Consider the following 23,605-nt stretch of genomic DNA (forward strand, 5'->3'; position numbering starts at 1 on the left):
GTTCCCAGATCTAACTGAGGTTAGCTTGACAAAAAAAAAATAAAATAGTTATATGCACTTCAAAGTCTGACCTTAAAATCACCTCACGGAAAAAATGTCAAAAATACTGAAGAGTTTCTCTTACACACACTGATGGAAATACATGCACACACGACACATGTGCACACACTAATCCACAAACCCTCCCTCCCAAATATTGCCGAAGGACTCTACCTCCTCTGTGTTATCAAAGCACCGTCTGTGAATCCCGCTCGCTTTCTGTCTCGCCCTCTTTGTCTCGCAAACCTCCCAGTGCACGTACACACATCAATATGCCGGAGGTGTCACAGCAGGATTTAGGCACATAGGCAGGGCGGCTCAGATCTCTGTATTGATCCAAATGGGAAAAGGGTTGCAGGTTCAACTCCAGGTCACCCTAAGGGTTACCAATGAGGTTGCGGAGACAGGGAAGAGTCTTTGGAAGTGACGACATCATTGGCATGGCAATGATGGAGGGAGATTATGGGATGTTTCACCAGGTCAAAGAGGAGAGAAGAAAAAGGGAATCTTATCAGGTTGGTGATTGGCAGCAGTGATTATGTTACTCAGTATGTATACAGATGTGTACAAGTAGGCCCACATGCTGGGTTGAAGGAGAGCTTGACATAAAGTTTTCCCACAATACACATACAGTAGACATGCCACACACAATACAAGTCTGCACATGGTATACAAGTGGCTGAGATAACATCAAACTCGTAAGCAATTGAAATACGGCAGATATTTATACATATATATATACTGTATATGTATATATATATATATATATATATATATATATATATATATATATATGTATATCATCTCAAGAAAGAGGGTTCTCACATGTGAAGGTATAAACAGGTATAAACAAAAAACAAAGAGGAATATTTCACTAAATGTCAGCTGTGATAAGGACAGCTGCTGTCAACTCCCAGTGAATATCTAATGATCCTGAGTCTCTTCCTCTTTTTCCTTTTTTTGTGTCCGCCTTGAACTCAGCAGGACATGCCTATGCTCATACACACACTCGCAGTACTCATTCAGAGTGACTGGGAATTATGTCTTTGTGAAAAAGGTAATGAAGCCTACAGCACAGTACTTTCAGGAGACGATACCTCACATGGTGAAGTTAACAAAACCACTAAGTTGAGCCTTCACCGTGGACTAATGCTGCTCAATTAAATAGTTTTGTGACATTGCACGCAGATAAGGATGAATGTTTACCAACACATACTGATGCTGAAATAGCTACTGCTCTGTTATGCGACCGCCTGCGTTAGACTGCAGATGCTCAGAACACATTTAACTACCCTCCTTAGCAGTTCAATTTGCGGCTTGTCTGTCTCTGCTTCTTTTCCACCACCCTTTTCAGCACCGTCTCACCTCTCTTACTGTTCTCATGACTCACTTTCATCAGTATCATCCTGCTCTCTGCCGGCTTATTTTCCACTCCAACACTTTATACCATCTTTAACAAGGCCTGTGTTATCATATACAGGAGTTTCATGGAAATAAAAAAAAACACTTTAGATTGCACAATGATGTCTCACTTGCAGTTCAAGATAGAAGTACCGTTAATCTAAATGCATAGGGCTCATTACACAATATGGTTGAATCATACATAAACATATGAGCTGTAGTCAGATCACAGGGAGGTTGTTGGTAGTTTGTTCCGCAGGTTTGTTCTCCAATAAACAAGAAAAGGTTTTTCTGTGGTCAAGAACCTTTGATGTGTTTGAGCTGCAGGAGGAATCAGAGTGTCAGATCTGATCTGATCATGTAACTACACAAGAGAAAGTTCAGCAAAACCAACCCATTTTCACTTTGAGACGATTAACTTCCAGTGTTTATTGTCTCTGGGATGACTGAAGTGGCTGGAGACAAACACTTAATGAGACAAAAAGAAGCCATTTACTCAAAATCTAATGCTGTATTTTTCTGAGAGGCGAGGAGAGGAGGATCATATTAGATACTTTGACAGATTTACTAGCTCATGGCAGTGGAAAAATTTCCACTGTTACAGTTTCCTCATCTAACAGGAATAAATGGAGCTGAGAGACAGGGTGAGAAGTAGAAGGGGAAGCGAAGAGCATGCAGCGATGAAAGCACATCCACAGGCAGATATCTGCATAGGAAGATAGAAGAAGAAAAGTACAATGCTGTGAAAAAAAAAGTTTTAGCAAAAGTTTTAGCAAAACTTTAGATGTTTAGTTTCCAACATGCATTTCCATTAGGGAGGCGACTGTTTTGGTTAAATTCAAGCTGCAGTATTATGCTGAATCCTACAATGTCCAAAACGAGTGAAGGTAAGCTCTCCGTGAGCACTAAAATAACAACCTGCCAAATACTTTGAAAACTGCTGCTGTTTTGAACTAAAGGGATGTCAAATCACATACAGATTTGATGAGGATTTTTTTTCTGTTCACTGTACTTTACATGGAATTAACTGTCAACAATAAAATAATCATGGTAAGAAATATATTTATACTATACAAGTCGAATTCTCTACATAGAGCATCTATGGACTGCATTCTGCATATATTGCTTCATTTTTCTTCTCACAAAGTGGCATCTATTCCCATACTTAAACATTAGAAGCAGATGAATGACTGGACATATATACCATAATCACAATAGACAGCTACCATATTTCACTTTTGCTCGGTAACCCCCAAGTGAAATGGATTTCTTTCAGAAAATTCAGCTCTCTTGTGCTTTTGTGCCAAACCAACAATAAGAGCTGATATAAGTCAGTCATATTCACCTTAATCAAATCCTGCAAAACAAGACTCCTTGCATGCTTTTGTACAAAAAAGGATACGTAAGTCTGCACAATGCCAAAGTGTGAAGCAATTTGCACTAAGAAATAGGAAAATACCAAGCAACACTGATGGATATGAGGGAAATATGGAGTGAAGACTCTGCAGACTTTATAAAAGGAGTTGAACTTTCACTGACCTGCGGCATTGTACTAAAACCAGATCGAGTGGGATGGAGCAAAGTGAAGTTTTCTCATAAACAAAAATATTTCTTATCAAATGCTTTGTGGGTATCCTTGAGGTCTAACAAACATGATGAATGCAACTTTAATATGTTTATATAAATCATGAGAAAAGTAGATTGCTTTGATAAATCTGTTAATATTCATACATTGCATATGTATGGTATTGCTTCATCTCCTATAGGTCAGTGGAGTAGTGTAATACCATTAGCAAGAACTTGGATTGCATTACCTGTGTGTGCATGAACATGCATGAGCATCATAGCATTACATCATGAGCATTACATGTGACAAGGGCAGCTGTAGCTTATGGGGGAGAGCAGTCGCCCACCAATCGGAAGGTCGGGAAGGTCGGGAAGGTCGGTGGTTTGACTCCCACCTTCTGGGCTACACCCAGGCTGCATGTTGAAGTACCTTCAACTCATGGCCGTATTGCATCATTAGCATCAGCCACTTTATTCAGTTGGCTTGGCTTCCATATTTGTGGAAATAATATAAGGAAGAAGGAGAGAAGATGAAAAGCATCAAGGGGAGAAACAGAGTTGATAAACTTCAGATAACACAGGCTGACTGGGAGACGGACACACAACATGAAAAGAGGGAAGAGTTCTGTGATAACATTACACCCGTGGGTATGAGCTTGAAGATGAAATGTGTAGTGTGGTTTTCTCGTATCTTCACTGGTCAATGCCAGCAGAAACTTAAAGCTTCATTCTTCTCCGACATGTTCACCAAAAACAGAAACTCATACTCGTCATTTCTTTTAAAAAAAGCCACTGAACATTCTCCTATGCTGGTTTGGATGTGGCTGGAGGGACTTCTGATGGTAACTCTGGGAATTCTTTTACATCTGTTATGATGCATAACCATGGCAACAGGGAAGTTGTTAACCTTTTGGAGCAGCTAACCGAGCTTTCCAAAGCCTAAATAATGCCTGGAATAAGACCCCAAATCAAGATAAGTTGAAGAGCAGGAACAAAATGAAGAAAAGGTGAAAAAGGGTTAAATAATTTCTTCCCTCAATCATCATAGGAAGTGTGAGATCACTGGCAAATAAAATGGACAAGCTCACAAACAGCATCCTGATGAGGACACAGCAGGAATATCAGGAAGACAATATATTTTGTTTTCTTGGAGACATGGCTGCAGGGACAACTCTCTCCTCAGCTTTAAGACTATACAGGCAAACAGAGACTGCAGACAGAGAGGTAACAGTGAAGGAGGAGGATTACAGTGCTTCTTAACAACAGATGGTGTAATCCTGGACATGTCACTGAAACCCCAGGTGCTGAACTATTGGCTGTAAGTTCCCGTCAATGCTGTCTACTGACAGAGTTCCCCGGTGTTACCTGTCAATGCTCTATGTGCACTCATCAGCTAAGTTGTTGCCAAGCTACAAAAACAACACCCCAACCCATTGAGGGCGACTTCTGAAGAAATGTACCACATCTTCCGCTCTGCTACACCTCAACTTTCTACACGTTTGTCAGCTGATTTAAGTTTCATTGTGTTATCTGCAGCAATCAATTTGTTTAGAAAGATTTCAATTAAGTTTCACCTGATAAATGCAAAGCTTGAGCTTCTAATAGAGCCCATACACAGGTCAGGTCATATTTACTATGTAATTTACTATTACAGTGGCTATCTCTTGTGCATCAGTTTCAATTGTCAAATTGCAAGTCAAAAATGCTTATCTAGGCACTACAGAGAAACCAAAGGGATCACTGAAGTGAATAAATGAAAAACAAACACACTTCCAGCACCATCAAAATTGTAAGGAACAAGGAGAAAGGCGGTGAAAGAAAAGAAGAGGTTGGGACAGAGTGGGGCTGTCTCTTGTTTTCATATAACACACAATAACACGCATGCCAAAAATGGCATGTGCCCCATATTATGTTGAACATCTGATGGGTTCACATTACACTAATTAAAACTGACAATGACCATTTTCCCTCATCAGATTGCACTCATGAGATTGCAATCACATGCACATTCATGCGTGGTTATCTGCATGGATATACAAGTATGTACAGAACATATATCAGCTACATGTAAATACAGACCAACACACACACACCCATACACAAATATAAGGACAGCTTGCACATGTCACTATTCTATGTCTCCACAGGAGGAACAATGACAGAGACAAGAGTGACCTTTTCCAAAAAATGATAGGTAATTTCAGATATATAGATTCTACATAAGACCACATCTACTTCAGTTCGTGATGAATTGCTTATAATTAAAAGCTCATTTGTGGAGCTATCCTTATAGATATGATCATGTAATAGAATAGAAATTTTGACATGAGATGGGTGAATAATGGGTGAGTCATTTAGTTAGAAACTTGCACAACCATTGCTGTAGAGGAATCTCAGTAACTCTGGATTTGTCTTATCGGTGGGTCTTTAAATAATTGAAGTCAAAGGCTGAATATAGCAGCATGATCCATTTATCCTAAACATAGCAGAGCTGTCATTTACGTCAAACTGTCATTTCCCGACTGCTGTTTTCTCCCTCTCCTCATAGGTAGTCTTCCATCTTTAATCATTGCTCACCCAGGCCATTTAGCTTTTCATTATATACACAGTAGGTTGAAAATGAGGGGAGCACAACATGTGCACTACAAGACAACCTCACACACTCACACAGACAGTCAATTTACAGGCACTCACAGAAACAAACAGATTCTATGTGGTATAGAAAGAGACTGTGATGTTGCAGAGAATTTTAAATGCAATGAGAGTGAGAAAAATTAGCATCACCTATTCATGTTTCCCATGGTTTGTCTTGGTTTGTATCTCATGGAAGATTTTACATGACGCACACCTGTAGGCACACATCTGCAGAGCCCTATGGTCCATAATTAGACCTCAATATGGAACGAAATACTGTTCCCAACAGTAGTCATCAACTATTGACAGCACTCAGGCTGACGTTAATTGCACATCCTTGACATTTAGACAGCTCAGTACTTACTCACTAAATACACACAGAGATGCACACACAAACATCTCTTCACAAGTCTGTCACATTGCCCTTGACTGTCTGAAAAATATCTCAGAGTGCATATATAGTGTAGTTGACAGATATACATTTGTGGCAGGCATTCAGCCAGTGACCCAGAATAGCTGAAATGAAATATTGATGTGAAGCCAGCACCAAGACAGATGTCAGAACTGCTAGTGTTCTTTATCAAAAGTGAAACAAGAAAATTTTTCCAAAAATAGTAACTTTGACGTAAATGTAGGGTAAGTATAGAGTAAAAAGCTGTAGTCATAGTTTCAGTTATCACTTTTAAAAATAAAATGAACAAATAATAGTCATTCCTCATTTTAAGCATTCACTGCATTCATTCTTGCCCACAGCAAGAATGAACGGCTGTACAGTTCAAACCTCTGACTCAACACATTGTAGTTTAATAACTTTGACATGGGGAGGGTGTGCACTGTTGTCTATCATATTGAGCATCTTTTGCCGCATTTTATTTTTGAAAAAAATCCGTTTCAGGGGCTCCAGAGTAGTCCACAACACAGAGATGGCCTTCTTTTATCAGTTTGTTAAGGTTATTTAAGTCACTGACTCTGAAGTTGCTTCCCAAGCAGATAACTCTTCACCACAGATTTATAGAAGATATGCAACAATTTGCTGCACATTGAATGACATAACCTGCACACAGGCCCGCCGATAGGGGGAACAAACGGGTATTTTGTCCCGGGCCCAGGAATGGAGGGCCCCATGAAGTTGCGATTAATTATTGTATGTTTCCTTCAAAATGTGTTGATTTGGGGAAGAAAAGTGCTTTATTTGCATTTAATAAATGACTTCTGGATCGTTTGCCTTCATTGCCCTTAAAAAAAGGGCCAATAACCCCCTATCACCCCTATTCCAAAAATGATTTGGTCTTTGATTACGGAGAAGAAAAAAAAAACATCATTTGACCATAAGCGGTCATTGCGCGTTAGTCGAAATGCACAAATCAGGAGCGCAGAAAAGAAAAGAAAGACGAAAAAAAAATAAATGCCTCTCAAATATGTCCAAATGTTTCAGGCACGCACGCCAATCAGGCTGAATTGATTTGAGAATCATCCCCGGTCAGCTGAATGACAGCCAGTGTAACACGGCTCTGGTTTAACCTTATTTTGTTTAAAATAAGCCAGTATAGACATGGCAACGTGTGAAATTGCCATTTAGATAGAGTTTAATGTAACGAATGGGTTATAAACGTGACGTTTTGGGATAGCCTGTAACTTTCGTTTAGACTGATTTAACTTGACACTCGCCAGATGAATGGGCTCCGCCTTGTTCCCCGAACATTCTCAGAAAGTTCAGCGGACATACACGCGGGTCTGGCGATAAATAAAAGTACCCTTAACATGATTCCCTTGGTCAAGTGAAAAATGGTTGATGAAATGTGCAGTTTATGAGCTCTAAATGAATAAAATAGCGTGAGTTTTATTGTGGTAGGATTTTGAAAGCCACAACTCCACTCAGTCCATATCCATATCCAGGCAAAGTGGTAAATAATCCTTTTGGTTTATCCGCAATAAATGGGCGTGTCACCCCGATCAGATGACGTGTTGTGTTTGGGAGCTGAGCCAGGGAATTCTGTGTTTGTGGTTGGGACTCGGGAGTATGACAATTTTGGCGTATTCTTGGGGGTTTTCCCGTCATTTAAGGGTAGGAGAGACTGGGAAAGTAGAGGTGGGTGTGGGTGGGTTGCTACGGGGGGGGGCCCATTCAGAGAATTTTGTCACGGGTCCAGCCAAACCTGTCAGCGGCCCTGCCTGCACTTAAAGTAGAGTCTGCTCTGTGTCTTCTTGTAGAACTAGTTTTGCGTTTCCAGTTCACTCTGTTGTCCACGTGAAAACCCTCCTTCATCAGAGTTAAGTGAACAGAGTGAAAGTACTATCCCCTGTGGTGGTCCCCTGCAGCCAACCACCTTCTGAGATACACATCCCCTCAGTCTTACAAACGGTGATCTGTTTGTCAGATAATCCAGGTGATTGTGGATGCTTTCCAACTTTTATTTTCTTTCGTGTGGAGACTGAAATTTATTAAAAGCACTGGCGAAATCAAATAACTTGATCGTCACAGTGTTGTATGCTTTGTCCAGATGAGAAAAGGAATCTTGAACTAACTAGATTATAACATCTTCAACATTAACCCCAGGAGGATAAGCAAATAGTAGTGGGTCCTGAAAGATGCTTTTTTGCTTGTCTAGGATAATTAAATGTATCCAGGCTTTCATAATGTGGGACGTTAAGACAACTGGTCTGTAGTCATTGAGGGCATCTTAAGATTATGTTGAACAACAGTGCTTCCAGTCAGGCAAAATCACTAAAACATGAAGTTTAAATTGATCCAAGCTCAAAATTCTCGATAACTGAAAGATACACACAGGAGCTTTTAAATATGCTTCCCAAGACCGGACAGTTTGATGTGTGTAAGTGCTACTCATTGTACAGGGATTTGCATGAATGCCCAATAGAGAAAAATATTTACCTTAATATGTGTTTTGTACTAGTATCAAAGTAAACAGGCCCAAAATATCACTTTGGAATAAAGAATAAGAAAAATAGGGAAATATACAATCAAGTAGAAATAGCATTCCTACAATCAGAAAAAAGTTCATTACAGCAACAATTACTTGGGAAAAACTCACAAAATCTAAAACCCATTTCCAATTGCAAGGCTAACTTCAAAAGAGTTCACATGAAACAAAATACCAACACAAAGTTTTCTTTCTACAGTCTTGCCCTTCTTTTGTTCCAGATTCTCTCACATTAATGACTCAAGTGCACCTGACAGCAGCAATACTAATGATTTGGAAGTATCTATAGTGACACCTTTGACTAATGACCTGGCATAACACATGATATGTGAGTGTGTGTGTGTGCGTACGCACGCACATGTACACATGGGCTACGTACCATTCCTCATCTTCTCATTACTCCTAAAACCTTTCATTCTTCTTTGGAGAGGAAGATGCTATTTTCAGACTATGTATTTCCATATTTCAGATCTTAGCACTGGTAATAATATATACCCAGACACAGTCCGTGTGGGTGTGTGTGTGTGCACATGAATGCCTGCCTGACATCTCCGGTAAGTACACAAATACCTATGACATATTCACATTCATTAAAACAGTCATCACAACTGTGTTGTGTCAGGGTAAATTCTGATTCATGTGGCATTTTCATCTTCTCGGGTTAAGAATACATTTGGTAATTTGTTGTGAATAATTGGCTTTGGCTTGAATTAACTATAACAAGGTTCAACATATTTTAAAGTAAATGTCTAACTTTCTTGTACTTCTACTGTGAAAAGATTGAACAAAAATGTACACTTACTGCGTAACTATTTTTAAAGCTAGATATCAGTGGCATATCAGTGGCATAATCACTCTGCACTCAGTCTTATGTCTGCAAATGATAAACAGCCAGGTCAGGATATCATTGAGAGTCATTTAAGAAACACTGGTGAGTAAGGATTGGCCTCAGCGTCACTGAAGGTTTATCCGTTTCTAATCACAACTCGCCCCCATTCCCAATACATCATATACTGACACTTGGTCAGGAGCCTCCTGAGTCAGTTTTGAATGCAATGGTACCCCCCCAAATGGTACCCCCAAAGACCAGCTTTTGGACAGAGCTGGTCTCAAGTAGCCAGATACATTGCAACTGTAATGTGGAAAATGTAATATTCTAAAAGGTTGTTTTTTTTATCATGAGCCATGATGAATTCCTAGCCTAAACCAAGTATTAATGAGATAGTATAGTGGTAGTACTTTGTAATACAACGAAAAACTGTCAGGGTCTAGTTTGGACACAAACACAAGTTGGTAGGGAATTGTGTGTCTGTCAACCCTCTCTTTGGGGTCCGTGTAACTTGTTGGTAACCCAGCCCTATACCATGATGTTTTTCGGTTGCCTTTTAATGTCACGGTGGCCAGTGCATCACCTATCACTGCAGAAGGATAACTAGCCACATGCAGCTGTAAAGCTATTTCTTGTTTATTAAAAAGTGACAACAGAGAGGTACCATGTGAACTGAAAGATGGGAATTAGAAGGTGTTTGCCTAAACTCAGTGAAACATATTGGCGGGCATAAGAACAAAAAGTCTGTGTAAATACTAAACAATGCACACCTTATTTTACACTATAGTGTACACAAAGCCCATGCTGATTTTCATACTAAACACTCTTTTATAAATTGCAATCAATGAAAAGAACATCAGCAGAGGTAGCTGTTGGGATGGACTTTATCTAATTGTGTTTAAGCTGATTTGTCCTTGGAACACAAAATATATTAATATATAATACATTTGTGAAGATAGACGGCAAGGCTCATTACTACTTTCAACCTGATTACCTTGCAAAGTTCTTATAAAAGCTATTCAAAAGGCATCTTAGCTCGTAATAGAGCTCCAAAAGTGAAAAACCGAAGGACTATAGCAAGGCTTTAGTATTTACTAATCAATTGAGAATATTTTTGAAATACAGTGAAGAAGGAGAAATGTTCTCTAAAGACTGAATGACAGTGAATTATTGATATACTACAGATTAGATCTTGTAGCAAGGATGTTTGTAGTCAGTTTTATGATAAATGTGCTGAGATTCCCTTTTATCTCAGTTACACCAGATATGAAAGTGATCGCAATTCCCAGATACTTTCCAAATGAAAAATGCACCAGTGCAGCAGTGATTGTAAAACCTATTAAAGAGGAAGGTAAAGTGTCAACTTATTAAAGTGAGGAGTCTACTTACTTGTTTGCTAATTTATGGCACATTTACTTTCCACTAAAATGTCACTACATGTGTAGCCAGCAATAAAAGAAAAATCACAAAAGCTGTGCCTTTTTGCCCTTCTTAATATAAAGTAGGTCAGTGATTCCTACCTAAAGATGAGCCAAATCAAAGAAAAAAAAATAATAATAATTCACATTACAGAGGTTGTCAAAATTTAAGATGCAGATGTACAAAAACAAGAAATTTGGGGAAGGATGAAGTACATTTAACTCTGCTGTTACACACAGGGGAACGCTGTGATCAACCAGCTTAGCTGAACTGTGTTTCCATCTTTATGCAGCTATTCCTCTGGCACCTGTTTGAGCTCCAGTGCATTCAGCAATTGAACATGCTTCGAGAGGAAATTATGTCTTGTTATATTGATGTTGATGTTTATTTATCAAGGTTATCATTTGCTGGGCTTCTTTATTTTCAGCCTTAAAAACATGGAATACCTTGTCTTTGAAGGTGGGCTCACTCACCTTTAAGATGATTTAGTGTCAAAGAGATAATTCTTGCATACAAAACGTGTTGGATTGTAAAAGTACACACTGTTCCCAGCCTGAACAAACCTGCATTTCAAGGTTGTTCTTCCATTCAACAGTAGGCATCAGTTGGAGATGTTATTACCCTAGTAAAAACCCAACTGTTACACCTGGCATCTCACCTCTTGACAGAGTTGTGGAAGTTCAAAAAGGCTAAGATGAAACTATCAGCCGCCTGTCCATCTCAGGAAAACTAAGAGGAGCTAAGAGGAATATTTGTAGTATTCTTCTCTGTGGGGGGGCATCTGAAACAAAGCTTTTAAAGGTGGAAACTTTGCTGAGCAGGTACTTTGGTGCCACTCTTCCGCCATATTTTTCATGGCCAATAGCTGCTTGCTACTCAGTTAAGGTTCAAAACATTACATATTTACAACTTCTTCAACAGAGATGCTCGTGTATGAAACAGTGTTCAATCCATGTCTCAATAGGAATTTAATTTTATGATCTGGCCTATTGAAATCACGTTCCTGTCCGTTTGCATTGTAACTTTTTAGTTTGATCAATCAGCCTCACCTTTTATGGAAAATGTCATACCTAGCATCAATTATGTGTGTGTGTGTGTGTGTGTGTGTGTGTGTGTGTGTGTGTGTGTGTGTGTGTGTGTGTGTGTATGTGTGTGTATACATGAATGTATAAATATAAATATATTCATATATGTGTACCCGCTTATCTTATGTAACACATTAATAAAACTTAAACTTGTGTAACGCGAACACAGGATTTGTTTTCTTTTTTTTCCTCCCAAAATCACTAATCTACAGTATGTCAGTGTCTCATGAGCACAGCTGGTGTACTATCAAAGAGCTTGATAACCATCTGTCTGATTTTAGTAGCAGAGGTATGGCTGGTGTCATAAGGCCTTAATGAGGTTTTTAGACAGGTCTTCAATATAAATGGAATGACAGAGGGAAACCATATGAGTCCCATTCACTTCCGACTCACACTTTATGGGCAGCAGTTAGTCTAACAGTTTGCTGACAGCTACACATTTCTGCTGTGTTTTCTCATCTTGTATATATGGCTTCTCCTTTATTCATTTTCTATCCATGCCTACTCATACATAATATTGTGCTTTCTCTTTCTTTATTGCCCCATTCTTTTAGTCTACATCCACCTTCCCGTAGTTGAAAACCATATCCTCCTTAGTACATATTTCCTTTTTCTTATGTCAGCTCTACTGTAATCTTTTAAAGCTAAACTCAAGTTCTCCATCTTACAAGTTCCTTTTTTTTTTATCCGCCCTCACATCCCCACTTCTCTTTCAGTGCAACATCTCTGATGTGGATAAGATTAGACTTGTGGTTTAGACTTAGCTGTTTACGTTTAACTGAATGATTTAGGCACTACAGTTAGACTCGTGTATAAACACTCAGCTGATTCAGTGTGGATCTACATTTCAACCAGCAGTTGTCCAGAAGGCGTAGCTGAATAAACACTCAAACCAAGCCTAACACCTTACACTTCATTGCCCCTCTGGCTACCTGCCTGGTCGACTGTCTGCTTGGCTCCTAAAATCATCACCTGCTACTAAACAGCTGTCCATACCCAAACACACAAGAAACACACAGCTGCTGCATAAAGTGGGTACATGTCCACATCTGCATATGGTTGAACACACACATATACACACATGCAAAGGCACTATGCACACAGCTGCTGGCCACACCTGGTACTCATACTCTGGACTGAGAACGTAGGCTTCATCATGTGACCACTGGACGCAGCTGCATCGCACATGTGCCTACTTCATCAGCATGAGTTGTGGGACAGAAAAGGGCAAAGAGAGACACCGATTAATTCAGATAGAAGAAAGACGCAGCCTGGTATAATGAGAGGGGAGACAAAAGAGCTAGAAACAGGCAGACCAATGATGGTGGTGTAAGAAGGGAAGGAAAAAAATACTGTGCTGAGAAAACAGTGAGAGTAAAACACAGCTCTGACAATAGACAAAGACGGGACTAAATCAGAGCCAGACTCGGTATCATCTCACTTCCTTTAATCGAATCTACAAGTTTTTGGAACACAAGTTTTTAATTAGTTTAGATACTGATTTCTATTCCGGGCAGTGTCACAGGTCGACAGATATTGGCTGACAATTCCATCATTCTCTGATAAATAAATACAAATGGGATCCAATGTCTCACGTTACTTTCAAAAAGCAGCTCGATACAAATTAAATTTGACGGACAGGGCATTGTTCCAATATTCTGCAGATAAGGTCTATCCGAATGGCTTCATTTATCAGAATTGTGGTATTTTGCATTAAGCTTTGTATCAAGGCTGCTGCTTAATAATGTTTCCTAATTTGAGTCTGTCTGTGCTGTTGATTTCACAGAAAGAAACAGACACCACATGAAAGGACACATTATCTCCAGTGTGTATGCGCGGGAGAGGAAAAAAGAACAAATAATATAAGCTTACTCAAATAGCTACCGTTTGCACAGAGTCTAAACTGGGCTGGGTGCACAGATTTTTCTCACCAGGGGGAAGATGGCAGTTTGGTGTTTGGTAAATACGGGCAACGCAAAACGTGTTATATCGTGAAAAAAATTCTAAATTTAGCTAGAAAATGCAAGACGGTGCTCTTTAAGTTCAGCTATGTCGCTTATTTTTCCAAAAACCCACAGTTTTTGGCATCCTAAATCTTACACCCAGTGAATGAGGAGTTGTTTACCAACATTGTGTCTGACCAAAACACAATATGCATGTATTTCGGGTCTAAAAACATGAGCTCTCGTAAATCATTTGCAAACCCATTTTTTTCAAAATTTGGGAATCACTTCTTGTTTATACCTTCGGTATTCATCTCTGTCTTTTCCACAGCATACACAGGTGGTATCTTCCACAAAAGGCTTACTCTAGGCCTTTGTAAATGCACAAAGCATCATGTCGTGTTTATCTACTTTCATTTGTAAAATGTCTTTTATTCTGAGTCAGAGGCTGCTTTGGAGGAGGGGGAGTTTTCCAGCTGACTTGTTTTCTAACATGAAGACAGCAAGGAGGTAACAATAACCAGGACTCACAGCAAGAGAGGAAGAGAGGGGAAAAGGGAAAAGAATTTCACTGAGCGTTTGTGATGTTTTCCCTCCAGCACTGACTTAGAGAGCATCTACACATCATAAAATCTGAAAGCGCAACTGAGACAAGTTCCCCATCTACACCATATCACACATTTTAAGGCTTACTTGTTTTGCTCTCTTTGTCTTCCAACTTTCCTCTCTTGCTCAAGCTTTAGTTTTTACCATCTCCATAGTCTCCGTTTTCTCTTGTCTTTTACTTTACCATGCTTTCCTCTCCTTTCTGCTCGCTCTGCTATTAAATATCAAACTTTCATCACTACAGAATTACTGAATATATTTCTGTTCCACTCAAGGAAAATGCAGCTTACAACAGCTTAGCCACAGACAGGTGAGGTCAGTGGAAAACATCTGGCCATTGATTCTCACATTATGATTTCTATCAGTTTTTCATAATAACAGAATGGGGCAGCTCAGAAAAACTGGGACATGTTAAGCCAGCTGCTAAACAGCTCTTTATGCAATATTGACTTTTCATTTTCTCCTTTTAGCAATTTCTAAGGCGCCACAAACCACCAAATGCTCCATTTTATAATGGTTGAGTGTTAAACTCTCTCATGGAATTAACTGAACTCATTGTTGCTCTTCTGAGGATAAGAAGTTTTTTGATATTACAGTGCAAAATATTGCGATCCAACATCAGTAAATGTCACAAAGACGTTTCCTCTAATCTAAAAAACCCAAATGGCACAATCATTGCCATCATTAGCCAGTGCCCTCTGACATCATGGTTATGGGTCATAAAAAATGGGGAGTATGAAAACAACTTCACACTCATTCCCTCTTTGATTCAACGGAGGAAAAAAAAATACGAGACCAGATATTCTTATTACATGAACAGAAACAAATTAAAAACTAATTAAAGAAAGCAGTCTTTAAAGATTAATTTGTGAGCATGCTTATTTGATTTTGATAATACAATGACTTTGCATTTACTACCAGATAGGACAAAAATATTTTCTTATAGTATTTTATGACACTTTAATGTTTTTTTGAGCTCATGAAGTCCTCAGCAGAGCTCCAAACCTATTAGCATTACACTTTTAGGACTATGGTCAGAGTCATCTATTATACAGCCCTTTTCTCTATCACCGTTAGATATCCCAGGCAATTAGACTTCACTTAGGTCCTGTAAACTGTTTGAATTACAGACTTTCTTCTCAACCAGTCAGAAATCCCCACAACTTTAAAAAGACGCCAATTTAACTGAAAAGTATAGCACTGGGAAAAAAAACAATAAAAGCCCAGACAGATGGGCTTAAAAGGTCAGGCAATGGCCTAGAAAGGATTCTAAATTATGTATATATCTACAGGTGGAAACGACACATACCATAGATTTGGCTAAAGCACTGGGCCTTCAGCTTTGCCTTCACACACTGACTGTAATGAGTAAATCTGTTCTGAGACTCCAAGGTACTTAAATTATTTAAATAAGATGTATTTTATGGATGCCGTTTTTCACAGAAAACCTTGTTCTCTGCTCAGCAGTTTTATCCAATGGACCTTTCAAGTTTAACAACTGGACACATAAAGTGAGGCACCTGAGAGGCTTTTGAGCTGGTGTGTAACATCAGGAAATGGGCTTCCTTGGTCTTGTACCCTAAGATCGTAGAATTTAGTAATCTTAGTCATCTCAACCATAGCAGGTGGAATCTGGTTAATTGCTGTGGAATATGTGACATAAGAATCGCCGTCACAATCACAAGAAGACACAATTTGAAGTTAAATTGTGAATTATATCAAAAGCCCACAAAAAGGAGTCATGCGTAGAAGCGTCTGCGTGAGCAAAAAAAAAAGTGCTTCAGCTTGAATGAAGAACAGAGATGACAAAACGACAAATAAGGGGAGACACTGAAGAAAAAAAATCAGGGATGAAAAGATTTGCTGGAGGATCAGGTAAAATCCAGACACAACATTGAATCTGTTGCTAGATCGCTTACAGCTACTATTATAATGTTCAATGGCCTCTTTGGTAAATAAATAAATAAGTAAACATAGCTTTGTGCAGCAAATATTAAGCATGAATTACAACATTCATCTTTAAGCTCGTGTCCCACAGTTGTTATTGTTTGGAAACAATTAGTACAATTAGTCCCTGTGTATTTATAGTCCTGTCCTCCCTCTGTTATTTGCCTGTTTTTGGAACGTGTGAATTAGCACAACATTTAATAGTCTTTGCCCGTGGCTCTTTGGTTTCCTGGTGTTATAACCTTAGTTTGTCCCCTGCTTCTGATTTTTATCAGAGTAGATTTTGTTCAATCATCCTGCCTGATGATTTATATTATTATATTATTAGCTCCGGTGAGTTTTGCTTTATACAGAAAAAAACACTGCGTATATCATATTCAGAAAAGAGCACATTCTTTATGTAACAGTTATAGAATATAGACAATATAGCACAGGTAACATGAAAGGCTGCAATGTGAAATGATCCGACAAAGGATCAACTGAAAACAAGGAGTATATATGCTATGGGAGTGAAGAGGGGATTGAAAACCGGTGAGAGAAGGCCTGAAACTGAAACTAGGTGTAACACAGGTAAAGAAGTAAAACTAAACAGAACAAACAAGAGGGAAGCTCTACAAAATAAAACATGAAGTAACCAGAACACAATTTCAAGGACCATGACATAAACTATTTTCCTTGGACTTCATGTTGTAAAAGCAGAGGTTAGACGGGGTCAGGAGGTGGGTAAATCAGTGGGCACAGCCTAACTTACACACTGCTAAGCTGGCACTCGAAACAAATAGACTTTTTTGTCATTGTTTTGTTTTCAGCTGCAAGTGAAGAGACAAAGAGTAAAAATCTCAGAAAGTTTTCTGAATACGGGTGCAATAATCTGCCCTCCAGTCGCTCTTCAGATCTTTCTTTTGTATCCATCACATTACACAAATAAATTGTTCAGAAGATATTTTCGAGAGGATGATTGGAGTGATGCTGTCTGAAGCCTCAGGGTGGAAGTGTCAGCGAGCACTTCTTACCATTCAGTCACTTAATTGTCCATGACTGCATCTCATGTGTATACACAAATGCATTCATAAGTTACAAATGGACCAGTATACTCATGCATACTAAATGTAAATTCTGTAATATTGAAACACTATTTCTGCATTTATGTTTTTTATCCACGCAATTTGAGCAAGCCTCTTTTTCTATGCTCACCGCCGTGTGGTAACATGTGTGAGACCAAGCTTGAATCCTCACAGGGACTCACATCATCATCATTACCCTGACAGTTGACAGCGAAATCCATATCAAATCTATAAGTCCATTTTCCTGTTTTTGTTCCTCTCTTTCGTCACCCGACTCCCTTGTCTCCAATAAATAGAGGCTACACCATGACATGCTATTAGCCGTCCATGGATAAATCATAAAACAGCAATGAAACGCAGAGACAAAAAGTCAATAAGTGACAAACCCTCGGCTGCTGCATATTTTGTTACTCCACATATTTGAGGAATATCCTGCCCATGGCATTACCCTCTGTGTAACTGTCTGACTCTTGTTTGACTCGCATAACTTTCATCATCTTTCTCTCACTTCTTTGCGGCATTTCTGTCTTTCTGCCTTTCTTTGTATAGTTTTTCAGTCTTCAGCCTGTCTTTCTCTCTGTCCTTCTGGCTCAGATGGCCAATCCGGCTAATCAATCTGTCATTCCATCACCTTCTTCATTCTCTGAATGATTCTACCTCCTGGATTTTTCCATTAAATTCATTCTGTAGGACGGGGGGGTTGTGTTGCTCTTAAGATGCATAAATGTATATTTAGCAAATACTCTAATTATCTCCACCAGAGCTAATAGAATAGATAATTACAGATAATATAAAGAGGTCCTCTTCCTCATTCTCTCCGTCTTCTTTCCTCCTCACTGCTTCTTCCATTCAGTTTCATCTCTCCTTTAATGTTTTGTTTCAAGCTCATGATGTGTAGTATCTATTTCCCACACACCGCTTTGTTGTTTTCCAGCTCTCATTGTCTGTTTTGGTTTTCTTTTACTGTGTCAGTCCTTATCAATGGTGTATGTCGGTCTCGCAGGCCCCGTACTGAACATGACTTGTATGAAACAAGAAAAAAATCAAAGTAATTTCGACCCAAAAGAGCTCCAACTGAAGGTATGCTTTCAAAAAGATGCATCTCAGTGATGGTTGTACAATCCTCGTAGCTGGAGCTCCCCTGCATACTGTGGATACAGCAATTCCTTTACTGTTTATTGTTTCTTAGATTCATATAACTCAACCCCAGTAAATGGGCCTTATTATATGTGAATCCTTGTAAAAAAAACGACAAGAAGTTAACAAGCAACAATGAGAGTTGCAAAGTTGAGCACATAAATGTCTCCCACTGCAGAGCACCTCCTTTTCTGTTTGTTTTCATATTGTTTTGGCCTGTTTAAAGATCATGAATCCCGCTTCCAGTCACTGTCGGTGGCACATTTAATAAAAAACATATTTTAATATTGTCTGTCTGATTCCATCAAGCCTGTTACACCGAGAAAAGAGAGTGAATAAGTGCTCCTCATTGTCAGTGTGAAGATATTAGTGGAAATGAATTGAAGTTTGTTTGACTGGCAGAGACATTATTGCTTGGTCACATCAGCTACAAAAGACTCATGGAGCCAACAGACCTCCTTCAGCAAGAAATATATATTGTCAAATATTTGGCTTTTATATTGGAATAAAACTATAAATGTAATTTTATTTACTGATGCACGGATATTATTGAGGGTTATGAGACTTTTCATAAAGTATTGCTTATTCGACTTTTATTAAAACGTACATTGTTTGTTGTTGGAAATTACTCTCAGAACATGCAATGAGAAGGTTTCAAGCTTATTTTAGATTGGCAATGAAAGTATCTGTGAAGGCAGCGCTGCAACACTGTATAAGTAGATTACCTAATTGACTCTCAAAAACGTTTCCCAATGTCATTTGCTCACAGGCCAAAATTACAATTGCGTGCCTATGGTGGTTGTGAGAGCAACAGCATGTGATTGGTAAACTTGGCACTCATAAAGGTGACAGTTGTGTAGTAAAAATTGCCTAAACCAAACCAGAAAGAGGCAAAGCGCCTGCGACTGTTGCCCACTTTCACAGCACTGTTCCAGTTGGGGTTAAAAAGTCACAAAAATTGGTCCATCCTGTTGCATTACCAATAATAATCCAGCAGGACTTCATTTAAACTCAACATTAGCAAGAAAATGAAATCAAGAGATCAAACAAAGCAGAGATATTTGTAAAAAGGAAATGACTGAATGCTTTCTTTTGCTGCTTTGAGGGACATGGCAATACCGAACTGGTAAGAAGATGGAAAAATTAAGAAAAAAAAGAAGTTCCACTGCTTTAGGTTGAAAAATGGGTTAAACTTATATCCCACTCTTCAACCATTCGTACAAATACATTGCAGTACTGAGAGGTTCAATACATAATATGGAGGTGTCTCATGAGAGAACACAATTTACTGCAGACTTTTTGTCAAGATTTTTCACCCAGTCCCTTTAATAAATTCTCTGGAGCATCAGCAGGTGAGACAAAGTGCAAGCATGGCAGCTAATCTGCTGGAGCTTTTACTTTGAGTGTGGGTGTTGGTAAGAGCTGCTGCTTCGTACTCCTTTCTGCTTATCTATGTGTTTTATGCTTGCCAGTGAGCAGACATTCAGATATGGGGTATTATTATTGGTGTAAAGGAAATACAGTGATTTCCACACTACTTTTGCATCACATTCTGCCTCTAGTGAACTGTAGATGTTCCGCTCTCCTCCTTTATTTCATGCTGTGAGAGCGCATCTCCAGCAGAAAATCTCCTACTGTGAAGTATATGCGTGAACGGCAAAAGTTTGAACCAATCTGTCGACGCATTCTCCTGAGCATCTCTAGTATTCATGAACAAAAACAGCTGTGGGTTCAAATTCAAATTCAAATTCTCACTCCAACATATTGTGTGCAGTCCCAATGTCTTTCAACCACGTGGAGTGAGCACGCTAACTATGCACCTGGTTCAATCTCCATGCAGAAAAAAGTCTAAGACTGAGAAGAACAACATGGATGCTAGTTTTGAGGAGAAACTTTGCAGGAGAATCACCATTATCCTAACCTGCAGATTGTGCAGTAACACAATGTAGTATGTGTTAACCCAAAATGTAGTGGGTATGGGACTGTGTACGAGTCTGCAATGTCCCAAACGTTTGTGCACATGAGTGTGGAAACCACATACCCACCCTTATTCTCTCCCTTTGCAGCCTGGGGGTATCCCACCAATCTGCAGCACAAAGGTCTCTATCAAAAAGGGTCAGCCGGAAGGAATAAGGAGCATAGAAAATGGAGCACAAGACGAAAGTAAAGAACAATGAAAGGGAACTAAAAAGAGAAAGATGTAGAAAGACAAGGATAAATCTCAAGAAAGACTGATTGGGGATCTTAATGAGAGTGGGAGGGAAAACTCTGTGATCAACTGTTAACTCCTTTCATATCTGTCATTTTCCAACATAATGTTTCTTTCTTTCTTCTCCCCAGACAGGTAATCAACTCTAATCAGACCCACACCTCTCGCTAAAGTATAGATCTGACAAATATTTCAACAACTTGAGGTGTGTTTGATTTACACTGTCAGAAATTTAAAGAATCCTTTGAGGGCACACCCAGATAAGACACCGCAAGATCAGCCTAAATAAATCAAGTGATGTCTGTTATTCAGCATATATTTCACACGCTGTGTGGTAAACATATACTCATTGAGGTGATCTGGGAAAAGGAAAATTGGAAATTCATGATATCACAGACACATGACAGAATAAATAATCAGAAAAGGAAACGGAATGTACTAGAGACATCACAAACATTGAAATAAATGTATGAAATATCCGGAAAATGGAAGTGGCTTTTATATTCCTGATTTTAAAAGCGATGAAATGTCACTAATTTTCCCAACAAAATGCTAACCTTTACAGAGATTAGGCTTTTATGTCAAGTACAAAAGACAGAAGACTCCTAAAAAGATACTAAAGACGTCCTTTTTTTGCATTCATCTTCGTCCGCCTTTCTTATCCTTCTCCCCTCTCATGTTCATGATATTTCCTGATTAGTCTTTTAATATCTGTCCCTGTGGGGGGCCGTTACCAGGGATACAGCCTAGGCTACAGCACAGCGTGTGGCTAACTGTTAAAGCTAAGTTGTCCCTGGGTGATTTTTCATTAACTAGGAATAAAGGGGGCTCTGTATGGAGCCACGAAAAATGGCCTCAGATCTTCTCAACAGAGTACTCAAAGGTAAAACCCGGAGGAGAAAAATAAGTGAAAATAAAACATCAGGAAATATGAAGGTAATGCTGAGTCTATAAAATGAATGACCAAGTCTCACGGGTTCTGTTTTTTGTCTCATTTTTTAAACTTGAAAAATAAATCCGTTTTACTTTTGCCATTTTTACACTTTTCCCAGATTGGAAATTCCCAAACCTTGTTCACCGCGTTCCTGTTCCCCGCTAACCCTGCCAATGCCCCCGAGGAGAGCAGCAGACAGGCATGTGCTACGTCCATCACATGGGGCGCTGTCAGCTGCCTCTTTTCAACTTGACCTCAGTGGCTCCCTACTTGCAAACATGGCCAATTGTGTCTGTGGGAACACACAACCAAGCTGGAGGTACCGCCCTTGTTCAATTTTTAATCACCTTATGTGTCCAGCATGTAATGAAAATCGCCCACAGATTATTTGAACTTGCAGACTTCCAATATCCGTAGCCATGACAATAAGCTTATGATAACATCAAAACAGTGACATTATGCAGACTTAGTTTAATTGCTGTCATGTTTTCGATCTGCGTTGTGACTAAACAAACCAAACATTCGACATTACACATCAGCAAATAATACTGCAGTTTGACAACAAGAAGACACCGAGCCGTTGTCAGAAAAATGACAAATACTTCAGACAAATATATGACATAGAGAAACTACCAAGGAGATGATAATTACTCTTATTATACACACTCAAGATAACATCAACAATAAATGTTTTATTTTTGTTCTTTTTTCCTGGAGATTTTTCATGTATAACAGTTCAGTTACCAACGCAGAGGATTTTAATGTTTGTGCAGCACGTACATACCCCTCCCCAACCTAAATGGCTCCAAAGCTGGCTCAGGGATGGTCCTAGGGCCACTTCTAGGTTGGCTCTACCTAAGAACTTGTTTGGTTTTCTACAGCTAGAACGCCACTACAGAGCCTTGTCATAATGTCACTTTAATATCCTTATTCAACATGTTGGAACGTTCCACCATTGTATTCTGAATTTCTCCGGAGGACCGCGGTGTAAGGAGACAGTTGCTCTTCAAATAAACCTTCCCTGCAAACTGATGTCCTAACGTCTAGTTTATTGATGCAATTTTAAATGTGTTGCGTAGTGTTTGTGAATGCTATCTGCCATTTCCACTGGCATTTACAAACGGTAAGCAGTATCATGAACAGCGATACAAACAAGACTTATCTTTATTCATGTTTCAAATTGTGTTTAATCATCATTTTCCCTAGAATTAAGAAAACTAAACGCTTCATGGCTATGGATTTTTAAACATGGCGGTTTATGGTTTATGTCCATCATCCAGCTGCTAGCGCAAATGGTTCTTAGCTCTGACCCACCAAAGAGTGGATGTTGTGTTGCACCGGTTTTTCGGTTTAGGAGCCAGATTTTGGCAGCTGAAACAGAAAGAAAACTGTTAGTTAGGCTCTGGCCTGAACCAGCACTGGAACCACTTTGGTGGAAAAACCCTGTAGATTTCCCAGGCTCGTCTGTGAGGCAGTAGTTTGTAGTCCTGCTGGTTTTATGTCAGATAATTAATTGCATTTGCTTGATGTCAAAAGTGTAAACCACTCCCTGAGTAGACGGCATAAGAGAAAACCAGCATGGCTTTTGCTCCAACATTCAGATTAAAAGCCACTGGGCCTGCATAACACTTTAGCAAAGCAGTCATTTAACTCGGAAAAAAGCTTCATTTGCATAAGTGTGCTTCTTAATTAATTAAGACGTAGAAATAGTTTTCTGTAAAGAAAGACTCCTAGCAGTAAAAATCCGGGTCATTCAATACGAGATCACAAGGGGGTAGAAATCTCCCTAATCTCTTATGGATATAAGCTGGAAGAAATTTGATTTCTCAGATTCCTATTGAAGCAGACTATCC

At 39.1% G+C, this 23,605-nt stretch overlaps 1 protein-coding gene across 1 annotated transcript in view; it reads right to left on the reverse strand.

Annotated features, from left to right (window-relative positions):
- Positions 1–226: 226 nt before the first annotated feature.
- Positions 227–23,605, reverse strand: part of stpg2 (sperm-tail PG-rich repeat containing 2) — a 44,696-nt gene continuing 21,317 nt past the window's right edge. Inside the window, exon 11 of the mRNA XM_075468862.1 lies at positions 227–415. Within this exon, the coding sequence (XP_075324977.1) occupies positions 227–415 (189 nt within the window). The remainder of the gene's footprint in view (positions 416–23,605) is intronic.

Source organism: Odontesthes bonariensis, chromosome 6 (genome assembly GCF_027942865.1).
Source record: "Odontesthes bonariensis isolate fOdoBon6 chromosome 6, fOdoBon6.hap1, whole genome shotgun sequence".
In the NCBI taxonomy this organism is placed as follows: Eukaryota; Metazoa; Chordata; class Actinopteri; order Atheriniformes; family Atherinopsidae; genus Odontesthes; species Odontesthes bonariensis.